At 49.7% G+C, this 18,138-nt stretch overlaps 1 protein-coding gene across 2 annotated transcripts in view; it reads left to right on the forward strand.

Moving 5' to 3' along the window:
* The window catches only part of PCNX2 (pecanex 2), a 307,465-nt gene extending 293,204 nt beyond the window's left edge, over positions 1–14,261 (forward strand). For both annotated transcript variants that reach the window (XM_003267270.4, XM_030812668.1), the window contains exons 33-34: positions 11,105–11,553; positions 13,223–14,261. In XM_003267270.4, the coding sequence (XP_003267318.2) occupies positions 11,105–11,553; positions 13,223–13,396 (623 nt within the window). In that variant the 3' untranslated portion in view covers positions 13,397–14,261. The remainder of the gene's footprint in view (positions 1–11,104; positions 11,554–13,222) is intronic.
* The last annotated feature ends 3,877 nt before the right edge of the window (positions 14,262–18,138 follow it).

The raw sequence follows: 18,138 nt of genomic DNA on the forward strand, positions 1-18,138 counted from the left end.
ACTAGGAAAGGGAACTCCCTGACCCCTTGCGCTTCCTGAGTGAGGCAATGCCTTGCCCTGCTTTGGCTCGTGCACAGTGTGCTGCACCCACTGTCCTGCACCCACTGTCTGGCACTCCCTAGTGAGATGAACCTGGTACCTCAGATGGAAATGCAGAAATCACCCATCTTCTGCGTCGCTCATGCTGGGAGCTATAGACCGGAGCTGTTCCTATTAGGCCATCTTGGCTCCACCCCCTAGTTAACATTTCTTATTGCATGAAAAATGTGTTTCAGGATCATGGGAGTGACCTTCCAGATGGGGAAATGCAAAGTAGCTTCCAAATGGTGAAATGCCTAAGCATCTGTCATTTGCCAGTACTTCCAGGTGACTTGTGTGGACTGGAGAAAGTCCAGAGTCAGGGGGGTCTGGCTGTGGGGTGGGCAGGGTCAGAGACAGGGGTCAGAGGTAGGGTTTCCAGAAGTGCTTCAGACCTGGTTTCTTGAAGCTTGGCAGAAAAGAAATTGGAGGCCAGGTACTGTGGTGCACACCTATAATCCCAGCACTTTGGGAGGCTGAGGTGGGAGGATCACTTGAGGTCAGGAGTTCAAGACCAGCCTGGCCAACATGGTGAAACCCCGTCTCTACTAAAAATAGAAAAAAAAATTAGCCAGGTGTGGTGGTGGGTGCTTGTAATCCCAGTTACTTGGGAGGCTGAGGCAGGAGAATCCCTTGAACCTGGGAGGCAGAGGTAGTAGTGAGCCGAGATCACGCCACACCACTCTAGCCTGGGTGGGGAAGGGGGCGGGGAAGAAATTGGAAACACCTTCTTCCCTTTCTTGCTAGTAAAACAGCACCTGGAACTGGCCTTGCCTGGAAGAGTTGGTGTTCCTTCTACTCCCTGGAGTCCAAACACCATAGGCAGTGAGCGTTCCTTGCATTTACAGGAGCAGTCACAGCTTCCCATTTGTGGAAGATGTCAGAGCAGGATCTTTTTTTTTTAATTGGATTTTTAACTTAAAATTTAATAATCAAACTATACAATCAGCATAGTTTAAAACTCAAAAAGGACTGCCTGGATTAAAACAAAAATCATGGGTCTCCCCCCTTAACCCCCCAGCAACATTCCTAATTCCCAGAGGTTATTGCTTCCAACTCTTGCAGCTGCTTTGTATTTTCTGGGCATCTACCTCCACATATTTAAATGACACACTTACTCTGGAGCAGGATCTACTAAAGCCTAAACCAGCTGTTAATTTCTCATGAATGCTTCTTAAAACTGTTCCTGCCAAGGCCACCATTGGCTTTCTACATTTTACAAGTAAAGGAGCATGCCTAGCAAAATACCCCACACCCCACATGCCTTGGCCACACCTGCAGCCTGAGTTTGTCCCAGGATCTGAGACCAGTTGTCCTGCTATGGGGATGGAGGGTTGGGGAGATTTATGAAGCCCTGGGCCAAGCATCAGCTGCTTCCAACTCACCCGCCTTGCTGCCACCCTGCTCTTTCTCTGCCCCCAGGTGTATTCACAGCATCCTTGCTGCAGGTGATAAAATTTGATAACAGTAACAGTTCTCAGGTGCTACTCTACCAACACCACCCTGAGTACTTTCATTTGCAGATTCACTAGATCCTCACCATGGCTCTTAGAGATGCAGGCGGTTTCACCCTCCTCATCTTGCAGATAAAGAAACTGAATGTATTAGTCTGTTTTCACACTGCTACAAAGATACTACCTGTATCTTTGTAATTTACAATGGAAGGAGGTTTAATTGACTCACAGTTCTGCATGGCTGGGGGGACCTCAAGAAACTTACAATTATGGTGGAAGGTGAAGGGGAAGTAAGGCACATCTTACATGGTGGCAGGAGAGAGCAAGAGTGAGGAAGTGCCACACTTATTTTTTTGGGTGGGGATACAGAGCTAAACCATATTATTCTGCCTCTAGTCCCTCCTAAATCTCATGCCCTTTCACATTTCAAAACCAATCATGCTTCCCAAACATCCCCCAAAGTCTTAACTCATTCCAACATTAACTCAAAAGTCCAAATCCAAAGTCTTATCTGAGACGAGACAAGTCCCTTCCACCTATGAGCCTGTAAAATCAAAAACAAGTTAGTTACTTCAAAGATACAATGGGGGAACAAGCACTGGGCAAATGTTCCCATTCCAAATGGAAGGAATTGGCCAAAACAAAGGAGCCACAGGCCCCATGCAAGTCCAATACCCAGCTGGGCAGTCATTAAATCTTAAGGCTCCAAAATCTCCTTCAATGCCATGTCTCACATCCAGGTCACACTGGTGCAAGAGGTGGGCTTCCAATGCCTTGGGCAGCTCTGCATGAGTACAGTCCCTGCAGCTGCTTTCATGGGCTGGTGTTCAGTGTTTGTGGCTTTTCCAGGTGCACAGTGCAAGCTGTTGGTGTATCTGCCTTTCTGGGATCTAGAAGATGGTGGGCCTCTTCTCATAGCTCCACTAGGCAGTACCTCAGTGGGACTCTGGGGGCTCCAACCCCACATTTCCCTTCTGCACTGCCCTAGCAGAGGTTCTCCATGAGAACTCCACCCCTGCAGCAGACTTTTGCCTCGACATCAGGCATTTCCATGCCTCCTCTGAAATCTAAGCAGAGGTTCCCAAAGTTCCACTCTTGTCTTCTGCATACCCTCAGGCCCAACACCACATGGAAGCAGCAAAGGCTTGGAGTTTGCACCCTCTGAAGCAATGGCCCAAGCTGTACCTTGGCCCCTTTTAGCCACGTTGGAGTTGGAGTGGTTGGGATGCAGGGCACCAAATCCAGAGGCTGCACAGAATAATGGGGTCCGTGGCCCAGCCCATGAAACCATTTTTCCCTCCTAGGCCTCCAGGCCTGTGATGGGAGGGGCTTCCGCAAAGATCTCTGAAATGCCCTGGAGACATTTTCCCCATTGTCTTGGCTATTAACATTCTGCTCCTTGTTACTTATGCAAATTTCTGCAGCAAGCTTGAATTCCCCCCCAGAAAATGGGCTTTTCTTTTCTACTCCATCGTCAGGCTGCAAATTTTCCAAACCTTTATACTCTGCTTCCTTTTTAAACATAAGTTCTACTTCCAAAGCATCTCTTCATGAACAAATATGACTGAAAGCTTTCAGAATAAGCCAGGTCACCTCGTGAATGCTTTGCTGCTTAGACATTTCTTCCAACAGATACCCTAAATCATCTCTCTCAAGTTCGAAGTTCTACAGATCTCTAGGATGGGGTAAAATTCTGCCAGTCTCTTTGCTAAAGCACAGCAAAAGTGACCTTTGTTCTGGTTCCCAAAAAGTTTCTCATCTCCATCTGAGACCACCTCAACCTGGACTTTATTGTCCATATCACTGTCAGCATTTTGGTCAAAACCATTTAGCAAGTCCCTAGGAAGTTCCAAACTTTCACTCATCTGCCTGTCTTCTTCTGAGCCCTCCAAACTGTTCCAATCTCTGCCTATTACCCAGTTCCAAAGTTGCTTCCACATTTTCAGGTATCTTTATAGCAATACCCCACTCTGCTGGTACCAATTCTCCATATTAGTCCATTTTCACACTGCTATAAAGATATAATCTGAGACTGGGTAATTTATAAACAAAGGTTTAAATGACTCACAGGCCCACATGGCTGGGGAGGCCTCAGGAAATTTACAATCATGGCAGAAGGCGAAGGGGAAGCAAGGTGTGTCTTACATGGCAGCAGGAGAGAGTGAGACCAAGGAAGTGCCACACTTTAAAACTATCAGCTCTCATGAGAACTCACCCACTATCACGAGAACAGCCTGGGGGAACCACACCCCCATGATCCATTCACTTCCCAGCAGGTCTCTCCCTCAACACATGGGGATTACAATTCAACATGAAATTTGGGTGGAGACCAGAGGCCTAGAAAACTTAGGTCACTTCCCAGTGTCATCCAGCCAGTCAGTGGCCAGTCTGAGGTTCATTCCAGGTGAGCTGGCCCCAGAACTTGTGATCCCAACCACCTTGCACCATCCCATTGTCCTGGCCCTAGGGATGCTGCTTCAAGTGTCCTTGTCCCCAGCCCTGGGAATGAGTTGATGGAAACATTACTGAACACTGAGTGTGCCGCCCTTGCTTCCTGCCCTCTATCTGTGCAGCTGGCATGTCTCTGCCCAGCATGACTCTGTCCTGTTCCCTGTGATCTTCCTTCTGGCCCCACGAGCAGGCAAAGCTGACACCCAGTTCTTTCTGAAGCAGCCAGCAGGGGCTCCTTTACTTCCTCACTGTGGTCAGGGAGGGACAGGAGCAGAGCAAGGGACTGTCTCAAGTCCCTTCCTGGCTCAAGGAGCTGACATGCTGAGGAAAGAAGGCACTGCAGCCTAGGAAGCTATGCCAAGGCTTTTATCCCCAGCAGAGGGTCAGAGAACTAGAAGGGGACAGGGGAGATTGAACAAGGCCTGCCACCCCTTTCCCACTTAAAAGAAGGAAAAGCTTCTCTCTTGCTATCGTCTCTCTTGCTTTTTCTCTCTGGTCTTTCATGCAGCTCTGACAACACACAAAATCGTAAATCTCCACAAAGCAAGTCAGAGTGATTTTATTTAAATTTAAATCAGTTCACATTGTTCTTCTGTTGAATGATGGCTTCAGCTCAGAATGTGTGAGTCTGCTTGGGCTGCCATAACAAAGTACCATGGCTCAGGTGGCTTAAACAGCATGAACCTACTGTCTGCCAGTTCTGGAGGCTGGAAGTCTGAGATCCAGGTGTGGGCAGGCTTGGTTCCTCCTGAGGGCTGGAGGAGAGTGGGTTCCAGGGCCCTTCCTTAGCTTGTGGTGGTTCACCGGCCATCTTCGGCATCCCCGGCCTTGAGAAGCACCACTGAGCTCTGGCTTCGTCTTCACATCGTGTTCTCCCTGTGTGCTTGTCTGTGTCCACACATCCCCTTTTTATAAGGACACTGGTCATCTTGGACTCAGGGCCCATCCTACTCCAGTATGACCTCATCTTAACTTATGACATTTGCAATGACCCTGTGTCAAAGTAAGTCCCCACCCTGAGGTCCTGGGGGTTAGGGCTTCAACAGAGGAATCTGGGGAGGGAACATGATTCAGCCCGGAACACCCACGTGCATCCCATGTGCACCTCTCCCCCGCAGGCCCCCATCTGACCTGCTGTCTCTCTGATGCCTTCTCTCAGCCCTCTCCTACAGGCCCACATTCCTAGCACACGGCCTCTTGCTGTCCCTCACCAGTGTCAAGCATTCTCCTCCTCAGGGCCCCCTCAGCTGCTGCCTCCTCTGTCCCGAATGTGCCTCTCCTAGGCTTGCAGCTCCTTCGCTTACTCACACAGCCTCCCACAAAATCCCAGCTTATCCAAGAGACCCTGGCCAACCTTCCATACAGCACTGCCATCTCCCTGCCCGACTTTCTCCTCTCCTCCAATCCCTGCCTGATGCATGTCCTTTGTCTGTGGTCAGAATTCCCCATGAGCTGCTCACTGCCCGGCACCTAGGACAGTGCAGCCCACAGTGGACGCTCAGTTGGGCAGCCCTAACTTCTGCAGAGCCTGCGACAGGAGCACATGTGAAGACCACGCCACCCTCTTCCCCACTCTCCCCACATCCTGCCAGGCGAGGGGCTGCCTGCATGCACTGGCGCCTCCCCATTCACATGCCTGTCTGGGGGTGCACATGCCTGCAAGTAGGCCCAAGGTCCGCCCTGGGAGGGGACCCTGCGGAAGAGGCCTGTGCAGGCCCCAGTTTGGGGCAGGGAATTCTGGAGTCCTGGGAACCCAGCACAGGGCCAAGCAGGAGTGGGTGGGAGCTGGTTGACATGCTCCTGTCTCCACAGCTTCCTGGCCCTGTGGGGACAGAGATGGCTGCAGGGACCACCAAGGGAGACCTCTGAGGTGCTGGGCTGGGTGGTAAGCGTGGTCCGGGCTCAGCAGACAAAGGTTGAATGAATGAGTGGATGGTTACCCCTCCTGGCCTCAGCCACTTATACTACAGCTTCCCTAGAGGGCAAGGGTGCAAGGCCCTCGGGCCTCAGACTTGCAGCTGTAGCCAGGTTCTGTCACAGCCAAGCGCAGTGGAGCCAAGAGCTGCTGATCTTGTTGGCTCTCCTGAAATGTACCATCATGTCCTTGGTGCCCCAATCCCCCTGCCAGAATCCCTCCAAGATGTGACTCAACTATCCAGAAGGCTCTCCAGGAGACCCAAGACCAAAGGCTCCTGGTGATACTTGGTGATAGGGCTCTGAAAACAGGGGGCCCTAAAGACAGCTGATAGGCTGAGGGGAGGACTGCACCCATGGTCCCCTTCAGGATACTTCCCCACCCTTAGAGCAGCCAGGCTGTCTTCAGATGTAGCTGAGATCCTCAAGCAGTCCCTATGAGGAACGCAAGCACTGCAGGGCAGCCGCCTGTTCAGACCGTTTGGACTGGAGTCCCCGAGGGGGCCCAGTGAGCTACAGGAAGGTGCAGGGCATGAGGCCCAGTGGGGAAGATATCAGCGGACACCCCTGCCATGCGCCCTGCCTCAGCTGCCCGGACATCTCCACACTCAGCCTCTGCCATGGCAGCTGCCTTCAGTGAGGGCTGCTGGGGCAACTCCTTTAAAGCTCATGATGGGGCCCTGAGGCTGGTGACATAAGCAAAATGCCCGCTCTGGGGAGGCCAGTGGGAACAGGGCTGGAGTCCAAACTCGAATTCAAGAGGATGGCATGTATGTGCATGTTTGCTTCAAACCATCATCTGGGGCCCCCAGGAAACCTCCAGGCAGCAGGAAATTCTGGAGACACCGTGGGCATAGCAGGTCTCCTGGAAGAAATCTAGAGCCGCCCAAAATAGGCACAGGAAGGGAATAACTTGCCGACCCCACACTCAAGACATGGACATCTCTCCTTGTCCCCTGGAAAAATTAAATGTCACCTTCTTTCTACTCCCACTGTGGTTACAGCCACAGTGAGGCATGGGCAACCTTCCACTGTGGTTCACTACACTTGCTCCCTCCAAATGGGCGGTAGAAGGTCAGGAGCTACTGTCTTATCTCCATGTCCCTTGGCAGTTAGCAGCTCCCCCCACACATACACTCCTGGGCCTCATGTTGGAGCCCTTGGCCTTGGAAAAGGAGAGTATGGGTAGGTGTGAATTTCCTGAGGGCTCCCACACCCACACCATGGCACCTTCGGCACTCGATGCACAGCAGATGCTAGAAGATGCCCATGGTGTCAGTGAGAGAGGAGCTGCTCCCACAGGCTCTTACCTCCTGCACCTGGCCATGCCCCTGATTCTGACCTCCCTCTTCATGGATGCAGTGGGCATATGGGTCTGTAGCCCTGACTGGGACTGGGAGCACAGAGCTTTCATTCACCTTAACACACTGCACCTGAGACCCAGCGTGCAGGTAGCCCCTGGGGTTCCAAGGAGAGCAAGCCCAAGAAAGAGGCTACCACAATGGGAGGGGCGGCTCTGCCTGGCCCTGCCCAGGACACTTTGCGGAAACCACCTACCTGCCATTCCCAGCAGGCCACCATCCCCTTCAGGGATGTGAAGATAACTGGATTTGATTTCAGTCTCTGGCCTCCTTCTCACCCTCCTCCCAGTTAAGTAAAACGACCATGCCCGTCCGAGTTGAGACACACAGCTCCCAGAAAGGAAGCCAGAGACCTGCTTGGCCAGTGCAGGGGCATTAGAGGCCAGTCTCCAGCTATGGGGAGGATATTCCTGATCCCAGATCTTTGGACTTGACCCTGGAACAATGGAGGAATCACCTTCCTATTTTCCTAACCTTTAGCTTGCCCTCCAGTCTGCAGTGGCAGCCCCTTGGGCCCATCTACAGGTGCTTGCCTATGGGTCTCAGCCTCTAGTCAAGATATTAATTTTTTGAAATGCTTCTAATGGCCAAGTTTAAGAAACACTGTACCCACCCCGAACTTTCTGAGACTCACTAGATTTCTAATCAGGGTTTTGGCATCTGGTCAGTTTTGCAGGTTTGTCCTGTGTATCCTTTATTTACATGTTAATGTGCTGGGTGCTGAGCTCGTAGGTGATACAGGGGTCCTTTGCTGCAGAAAGGGCACATAGTGGAGAGGACCATGCATCAGACAGTGACAACACAGTATGCTGAGTGCCATTGGAGAGGTGGTTGGGGGCCTGTCAGAGTGGAGGACCTGCGTCTCTGGGAAGGGCATGACAGAGACCCTTAGTCAAGTAGCAAAGAGTGAGCAGTTTTGTTTTGTTTTGTTTCTGAGACGGAGTGTCACTCTTTCGCCCAGGCCGGACTGCAGTGGCGCTATCTCGGCTCACTGCAAGCTCCGCCTCCCGGGTTCACGCCATTCTCTTGCCTCAGCCTCCTGAGTAGCTGGGACTACAGGTGCCTGCCACCACGCCTGGCTAATTTTTTTTATTTTTTGTAGAGATGGGGTTTCACCGTGTTAGCCAAGATGGTCTCGATCTCCTGACCTCGTGATCCGCCCCCCTCGGCCTCCCAAAGTGCTGGGATTACAGGCGTGAGCCACTGTGCCCAGCCAAGTGAGCAGTTTTGAAGGGCAAATTTGAAACAAATTCTAACAAGGGTCTTGTTTTACTCACCAAGTCACCAAGACTTAACTCACATAACTGGGGACCCAACTGCCCCTACCCTTCGTTGGTCTTTGCCTCAGTTCTGGCCAGGTATCCCAATCCTGACCCCTTGCTAGAGGCTGAGCGGACTGGGGTCCCTCCTGCCTGAGACCCCACAGGCAAAACTCCTCTCCCCAGGCCAGGCACGCTGTGCATCTGCTGCTGCTGGTGCACACAGCACTTTGCACCCAGCTGCCAGGCGCTCACTACGCCAGCCTCATCTAGGGCCTGGCAACCCGCAGTCGTCTTGCTGGGGTAAAAAGCATATGTCACAGCTGGAAGGGGAGTTGGCCTAGCAGTGGAGGCTGGTGACCTACTTACCGGTGAGCAGTTCGGAATTCATAACTAATCCGAATCCCAGACTGGAGAGGGAGGCCGTGTTCTCATATTACGAGGGAGCTACACCACCACTTTTCAGATAACATCAAAGGCCAAGGAATTAAGTGCCATGATAATAAACCAAGGAGGGTGATTTATATGTAAGGTATTTCCATTCAGGTTCTAAAAAGGTTTTCCCTAGAAACATTCATAACTTGATAATAGAGTAATTTGCAAAATAAGTTGAATTGTAAAATAATCTTGAGTAGCACAAATGCATTTAGCGTGGTTTGCTTCCTTAGTGCTGTTCCATTTGCAAAATTAATTTTAAAAAAAAGAACAATGAGAAAATCTGAAGCAATGAAATCGGGTGGCGGGGGAGTCCTTGTCTTGCACAGACTACAGTAGGCCACTTCCCTTTGACACACAGTGGGTTATTTGTCCCCTTATTCCTGGAATTCTCTAGGAATTTCCCCACCAAGTATGGGTGGTCTTCTACTGAGCATCACAATCATTGACTTGTGGATGAATGTGGAGTATTTTTGGACAGTGATGAGCTTTACGATAGAAATCACAAACAGACGTCCAGCCTTGCCAGACGCTGAATCAACTCACGAATCGCCCTCCTTGTTTTTCACTCTGATTCGTCAGGGTCCCTTTGCTCCTCTCCTTTTTCTCTGTAAGAGGAATATATTTAACTACTCAGCTGGGACCTTTCAGGCTGGCCCAGATGCACTCCTCCTGTGGCAGAGGCGGGTGGGCCCCATGCTAGGGGCTGAGCACACTCATCCCAGGGAGGGCAGCCCCGTCCTGTGGAAGCCCACAGCACTGTGGGGCAGGCACTCCATACTGTCAACACACGGGCAGGAGAAAGTGAGATGGGAGCACCAGTGCCCTCTGCAAATGGGCACTCGACCATCGCAGCATCCAAACTGGCACTGTGGTCAACAGGAGGCAGAACGGCCCCTTCAGCCTAGGCCACAGTGGGGTGGGGTGGGGCTGGAAGGAACCCTGGAATCCCCTTTGTAATGTGTATCCCTAAGGAATTGCCTCTCACATGATGTGTCAGTTCTTGGGTTCTCCTGGAGGCAGCCACACCCGCTTCAGAATCACCAGATGCATAATGAATAATGGGCATTTGGGGTTAGGTGGAACACAAGGCAATGCATAGGACGTCCTTTCTGATACTCATGCCTCCGCCCACTGTTTGTCTTGATTTAATGTCTAATTGTAGCAGCTACAGGAGACATGCCCATGAGGCCATTCGTAGAACTGTGACGTCACTAGCTGCTCCCATCAAAATGATATTTTGCGATTAGCCCCTAGTGATCATGGATGCTGAAGTTAAGCAACCCGGTGTCTTAGCCAGCACCTGGTTCCTCAGACTGCTTAGACTGCAAAGCTGAACCCCATGCTGCTCAGGGCCATCACACACAGAAGACCCCATGAAGTTACCCTGCTTCCAGCAGCATGGACACAACCACATCTTTGGGGGTAGTCCAGTCCCTTTTGTCAAAAATGGCCTTGTCTAGACAAGTTTCAGCAAAGGCTGGGGTGGCTGGGGTGGCAGGGCCCCTAAGGGGCAAGGTGGTGGGCAAAGGGGCTGGGTGAGAAGAGCACGGGAACCAGGGCCTGGGCTTGGCCAGTAGTTGTGGGCCTGTAAGGGAGAGCTGTTCTGGAAAAGGCCACGGCATGGGCTTTCAGCTGTCCTCCCCTTTCTTCCTTTTTCATGGCAAATACAAATGACAGAACCCTGCACGTTTTCCTTTATCACTGCTGATCGGATAAGCATAGGAGCCAAGGTCCTGAGCCAGGATCACATTTGGGTTTACTTTATGAGCCCAAGTTCCGCTGCTGGCGTCGTCCTGGTTCGCCTGAACCCAGCAGCTTTCAGGGATGCGCAACTTTTCAGTGCTAGAACCAGGAATGTCCTCGCAAACTGGGCAGATCTGTCACCCTGGCTGCAGCTTCTCACACTATATCCCCAACCCCAGCCCCCACCCTTGGGTGCCCTGCAGTTGGCCCTTCGGTTCTCAGGACCTGGACTTGGCGGGAGGGAGTGGGTGAGGCAGTGGTCAGGCTTCCAGCTCTTGTCCCAGCCTTGCAGGTGGTGCACTGAGGAGGCGTCCTTGGGCCCAGGAAGAGCAGGCCACCTGCTGCACCACACAGGTATCGATGTTCATGACCACCCGCTACAACTCTGTTCTGCTTTCTTTTAAAGGCAGGAGGAAAGGCAGGAGCCAGTCCATGCAGGCACACTCGGCGCTAAGCCAAAGGCCACCCATGCTGAGCTCATCTGGCCCCATCTTAGAGAGCCGCCAACCATTCCTCCAGACGTCCACCTCAGTGCACGAGCTGGCCCAGAGGCTCTCGGGCAGCCGGCTCTCCTTGCACACCTCGGTCACGTCCCTGCACTCTCAGCCCCCGCCTGTCACTACCACCGGCCACCTGAGCGTCCGTGAGAGGGCCGAGGCGCTCATCAGGTCTAGCCTGGGCTCCTCCACCAGCTCCACTCTGAGCTTCCTCTTCGGCAAGAGGAGCTTTTCCAGCGCGCTCGTCATTTCCGGACTCTCTGCTGCGGAGGGGGGCAATACCAGTGACACCCAGTCATCCAGCAGCGTCAACATCGTGATGGGCCCCTCAGCCAGGGCTGCCAGCCAGGCCACTCGGGTAAGGAGCTGGGCAGGGCTCACCAGGACGGGCTGGGGTGGTGGCACGGGCTCCTGGCCTGAGCGTGGCACCTGCCTTGCGTTCCCACCCTTCTGCCTGCAGAACCCCATCCCCTTCTCTATGGGGCTCCCAGAGTGACAAAGGACAGTGCTTAGACACGAAGTGGCTTATCTGCTCTTGGAAGCAGACAAGATACAGAGCACACATCCTGTAAATGATAATGCCCAGGCAGGCAGTGAAAGGAGTCACCGGATACAGAGGTTCTGCAGAACTGTGGCCATCTGCCCTACACTGGGGCATGAGGGAGAATGCCCTCCACCCATTCACACAGCGGGACTCTTCTCACATGATTCTGGCCTGAGGGAGAGGAAAGGGCAGCTGTCAATGCTGGAGTTAGAGTATCATTTCTTCTCAGCCAATAGATTTAACTTTAAAGCTGCTGAGATGGCCCACTGCCTTTAAGTATTTAAATACTAGACAAGGAGAGTTTTAAGGACTTCACCCAAATAAGCCGTTACTTGTCCACAATCCCAAAACAGCTGAGATGAAATGAATACTTGAGCTTCATCAGTGAGAAAAAAGTAAATAAATACCCAGCAGTGCTCCTATGTGGCCTGGTAGACAGGGAAAATTGACGGTGTCAAGGCAAAAATGGGTCAGATTTGAAGAGCTCCCCCGCTCCTTTTGAGTGTTCAGGTTTTCCTGACCATGGCTCACGCTTTCCATCAAGCACCAGAGTTGCAGTGGCTTGGCCTCTGGTTCTGGGTGTGGTTATTTGCAGGTGGAGAGAGGGGGCTGCACCGCGGCTTACCCTCTGGTTCTGGCTGAGGTTATTTGCAGGTAGAGACAGGTGGCCGCACCTGAACATTCGTAGTGTCTCCCTCCCTTCTCCTTCATGGGAAACAGCTCTCCAGGGAAGTACCTTCCTGCCAGGGGAAGCCGAGGCTGGGCCAGCCGCCCTACAAGGAGCCACAGGATTGCAGCCGTGGGCGCCATCTTTCATGGAGGGGGAGATTTATGGGCTTTCCTGGAACCTTCAGGCTGTCCTGGCCAAGAGGAAAGAGATGGTTACTTCAGGAGTTTGACCTTAGTTAGATAACTAAAAGAATACATTTCCCCTCCCTTTATTTCCTCAATAAAAATGTACAAAGTATCACCCTTCTCCATGCCCCAATCTGTGTTAAAGTCACAGTCGATGGGTGTAGTTCTGGGATTCTGTCAAATTCCCCTTCCTGCTCTCCAAAATGGACAATTGTCCCTGGGACCACATGCCCCCAGAATACAATGGCCTCTGTGTTCTACTGGGGTCAAGCCTGCTAGAACTTAGCATTCATGACAGGGGCTAAGTGTGCATGAAGTGACGCTGACTACAGCTGGAAAGCCAGGCGCCCAAATGCCCCTTCCCCCCAGGGCCACTCTTTCCAGCGCAGTCATCCAGAAAGGCCCACGTGCAGAGCCCCTGTGTCTCAGATGCGGCTTCAGTTGCCCGTTCTGTCCTCAGAGGCCACTGTGCTGGCCCTCTATCATTTGACGTGACTTTAGAACCTGACCTCAAGGATATGGCAGTGCTAGCCTTTAACTCCCACAGCACAGGTGGGGGTGATGCCAGTTAGAAGTGGGTAGTGAACATTTGCTGAGCTGTTCACTGTTTCTCTCTTCTCTTTGGAAGCACCTCTCCGAGCCATGTGAGCCCACTGATGCCACCGAGCAGGGGCAGCTTCGTGACCGACGTCTGGCTGAGGCTGTGGCGGAGACTCTCGGGGTTGTCTGCAGGAGAGCAAGCCAGGAGGACATGGGCCTGGATGACACGGCCTCGCAGCAAAGTGTGTCAGACGAGCAGTGACGGGCGTGCGGCCGGGCGGGGAGGCCGGCTCCCCAACAGCTCCCACCTGCATTGCTCTCCCTCGTGCTCCCCAAATCACAACCAACCAATACTGCGATCCATGAGGACTCCTCCTGTGGAAAAGGAGAGCTGTTTCAGAACACAGAACTTATCTCAGGTTTTTGAAAAAAAAAAAAATATATATATATATATATATATATCAAACAACAAAAAAAACCTCACATGATGGGGAAACAAAAAAAAGCAACAAAGAAGCCACACCACACCTCCCCCGCCAGGCACAGCGCTGCCCAGAGCCGCACACCACGGACAGCACCACACATGTTCCAGAATCTGAAATCTCAAACAAAAGCCATTTACTATCTATCTTAAAACAACAGAGCCATGAAACAAATGCCCTGATGAAAATAAGACAACTGCATGTTACATCACTGGCACTTTATACATTACTGTTACCATGAAAAAGAAATGAACAGCAGCACGTCTGATCAGATGCATTAAGGTTAAATCTAAGTGTCCAGAAAACCCTATTTCTTTACAATATTTATGCAGCTGTTAAGCATAACATGGTGGCAGCTTCACAACAAGAACCGTGATCATGCATGCAGTCATGTCTCCAGTATTCTGTGAAAAGCCAGGATACGTTACAATGTGAGTTTAGAAACTGAGTCCATTCGGTGCATGGAAATCCACCTCAGAGTCACGCAATGCTCCTCACTGTAGTCCAAGCGATTTGTGGGCTGCCAGCACCCTGCGGGCTTCACAGGGACGCGTGCTTGTTCTCCAAGCCCCGCAACCCTTACTGTGCACACAACATCGCACACACCTTTGTTTTTGAAATTAAAATGTTTATAGTTATAAACTATAAACTGCGTCCAGTGTTTTGAGTTATATTGAAGCGTCTCATTTCTACAAGTATATCTTTTATGGTGAGAACGACATTTGGGTACATTCTGAGACAACTTTTTCCATCTTCAAGACCCCCCAGGAACCTGTATCCTTGCTGGAGTATCCCAAAATGCAGTCCATAGAGTATCACTGGCCTGGTGAACCATCCCTTTTCAAAAGACAGTAGTTACAAGGAAATACCCAATTTTAAACAGTCACACAAATTTCTTCAAAGTATTTAGGATTTGGAAATTTGAGGAGAGGGTTGGGGGAAGGGTATTGTAGAGAATCTCTTGCCCCTTGGTAAGTAAATGGTAATGCTTTTCTAATTTTCTTTTTGTAAACTAAGAATCAGCAATTAATAAAAGCAAGTGTACTCTATAATCACAGACAGAAGGCTCTTATTTTCAGGTCAGCACTCCCTAGAGGTGCAAACTTTATTTAATTTAAATGCAGTTGTTTGTCTAATGGGAAGCTGATAGGGCCTTGCTGCAGCTCTCTAAGGTGGCCAAATTAAACTTGGCTGGCAGCTCCTGTAATCCTCTTGGGCAACTTTACAGCCAAGCCCCAAGGGCTAAACGGCAGGCCTGGAGCTGTGAGTGCGGCCTCCCCACGGGGGGTGACTCCTTGAGGTCAGTGAGGAAAACCACGGTGCCTGGCAGTGGTCAGCCAGGAGTATGACTGGCTACTCCTTAGGCATCCAGAAGTAGAAAACACAGAAAGCATTCCACAAAACGGAGAATCTCCCCAAAGAGCTAGAAACCCAGGCTGGAAGGAAATGGCAGCGCAGGCCAGAGGGCAAGAGCACCCTAGGTGCTCCTCCATCCCGTTTCTCTGGGGAGGTTCATGAGGTGCTTCTTCAACGGTTATTCTGTTCACTGCTTATCACAGTTCATGGGTTCTCGTGGCATCTTTTGTCGGGAGGAGGGAGGATGAAAGTGACACAGTGTATCTACAACACTAAAGCCACATTAATCAGATAGGAATGCAGTGACGCTCTGCACCGTCTATGACAGTGGGCATCTTGAGTGCACATACTGAGGCACAGATGCGCACACACTCACATCCGCAGGCAACTGCACCCACAGAGGAAAGGTGGCAGTATTGGAGTCACCCCAGGATTCTTGGGGGCTGTTTGACCAGCCATCAACAGTACAACCATACTTTTTTCTTTTTTATTGTGGTACACAACTTTTGTATTTACAACTCATGAACTTGTTAATCTGGTCCTTCATCTAGTCAGCTATGTATCAGAAAGGACTTCTGCAAAATGTTACATTCTAAGCCCCCATTTAGAGGAGGCATTCCTAAACTGACATTTCTTGCTAGAGTTGTTCAAGTGTTCTGCCAGTATATAGCTAAAGAGTTATTTTCCAGTTCAAGAGTTATTTGGGCACTGGGTGCAGTGGCTCACGCCTGTAATCTTAGCACTTTTGGAGGCCGAGGCAGGCAAATCACGAGGTCAGGAGTTCAAGACCAGCTTGGCCAACATGGTGAAACCCCGTCTCTACTAAAAATACAAAAAATTAGCTGGGCGTAGTGGCGGGTGCCTGTAATCCCAGCTACTCAGGAGGTTGAGGCAGGAGAATCGCTGGAACCCAGGAAGCAGAGGTTACAGTGAGCCGAGATTGCACCACTGCACTCCAGCTCAAGCGAGAGTGAGACTCCGTCTCAAAAAAAAAAGAGTTATTTGGACACAGATCAAAATGGTTTCTCCTCTAAAGATAATATAAAAACCATAGCACTTGGTTTTATATAAATCATGTGACTAATTTGGCATTATTGATTCTAAATTTTGCAGTGTGTTGAAATCATCTGGCAAGTAGTTTGTTAAAATCATGCGATGCTTCAACTTCTTTGCCCACAAAATGTGCAATGCAATGCCTGTTTACTTAGCCCACCCGCCTCCAGCCTCATCCACCATGCTGTTTTGTCCCAAGTCACTACGCTACACAAGCATCTGCCATCAGCACACACACAGGTGCGATACACAGACACAACCTTCTATGAATACAGAAATTGGCAGGAAAAGAAGAGGAGCAGGTCTGTTCCACATATTCCAGCCCACCAGTGTTCCCACTCCCTTGATAATTGGAGAGCTGGGAACTGAGTGCCTGAACTTGCAGCTTTACTAGGATCTCTCCCTGTTGAGGTTGATCATCAGAGATGACACTCTATCCATTTAAAAGACTCACCCATCTCCCTGCATGTGCTTACCCTCACTCAGAGGTAAGAAGAAACAATTTTTTAAACTATTATGTGTTAAGCAGCTGGCGGTATGATCTGCTAAGGAGGAAAAGGAAAGAACGATTTAGTAAATCATTCTTCAAATCAGTCCTGATTCCTCCCATCCGACCTTGTTATTCTAGCTGAGATTCTTCATACAAGCAATACGCATTAATTCTGTGCTTTCCAAAGTGAATTCCTCCTTGAGACTCATATCCAACCATCTGTTAGATATTTTGCTTTGTTTGAATAGGAGGCATTCCAAACTCAGGTGTAAGAGAATCCCTGACTTCATAGATAGCTCTTATTATTTTGAGATACGTCCCATCAATACCTAATTTATTGAGAGTTTTTAGCATGAAGCATTGTTGAATTTTGTCAAAGGCCTTTTCTGCATCTATTGAGATAATCATGTGGTTTTTGTCTTTGGTTCTGTTTATATGCTGGATTACATTTATTGATTTGCGTATGTTGAACCAGCCTTGCATCCCAGGGATGAAGCCCACTTGATCATGGTGGATAAGCTTTTTGATGTGCTGCTGGATTCAGTTTGCCAGTATTTTATTGAGGATTTTTGCATCAATGTTCATCAAGGATATTGGTCTGAAATTCTCTTTTTTGGTTATGTCTCTGCCAGGCTTTGATATCAGGACGATGCTGGCTTCATAAAATGTGTTAGGGAGGATTCCCTCTTTTTCTATCGATTGGAATAGTTTTAGAAGGAATGGTAGCAGTTCCTCCTTGTACCTCTGGTAGAATTCAGCTGTGAATCCATCAGGTCCTGGACTCTTTTTGGTTGGTAAGCTATTGATTATTGCCACAATTTCAGAACCTGTTATTGGTCTATTCAGAGATTCAACTTCTTCCTGATTTAATCTTGGGAGGGTGTATTTGTCGAGGAATTTATCCATTTCTTCTAGATTTTCTAGTTTATTTGCATAGAGGTGTTTGTAGTATTCTCTGATGGTAGACTGTATTTCTGTGGGATCGGTGGTGATATCCCCTTTTTCATTTTTTATTGCATCTATTTGATTCTTCTCTCTTTTCTTCTTTATTAGTCTTGCTAGCGGTCTATCAATTTTGTTGATCTTTTCAAAAAACCAGCTCCTGGATTCACTAATTTTTTGAAGGGTTTTTTGTGTCTCTATTTCCTTCAGTTCTGCTCTGATTTTAGTTATTTCTTGCCTTCTGCTAGCTTTTGAATGTGTTTGCTCTTGCTTTTCTAGTTCTTTTAATTGTGATGTTAGGGTGTCGATTTTGGATCTTTCCTGCTTTCTCTTGTGGGCATTTAGTGCTATAAATTTCCCTCTACACACTGCTTTGAACGTGTCCCAGAGATTCTGGTATGTTGTGTCTTTGTTCTCATTGGTTTCAAAGAACATCTTTATTTCTGCCTTCATTTCATTATGTACCCAATAGTCATTCAGGAGCAGGTTGTTCAGTTTCCATGTAGTTGAGCGGTTTTGAGTGAGTTTCTTAATCCTGAGTTCTAGTTTGATTGCACTGTGGTCTGAGAGACAGTTTGTTATAATTTCTGTTCTTTTACATTTGCTGAGGAGAGCTGTACTTCCAACTATGTGGTCGATTTTGGAATAGGTGTGGTGTGGTGCTGAAAAAAATGTATATTC

The sequence above is a fragment of the Nomascus leucogenys genome, chromosome 5 (assembly GCF_006542625.1).
Source record: "Nomascus leucogenys isolate Asia chromosome 5, Asia_NLE_v1, whole genome shotgun sequence".
NCBI classification, from domain to species: Eukaryota; Metazoa; Chordata; class Mammalia; order Primates; family Hylobatidae; genus Nomascus; species Nomascus leucogenys.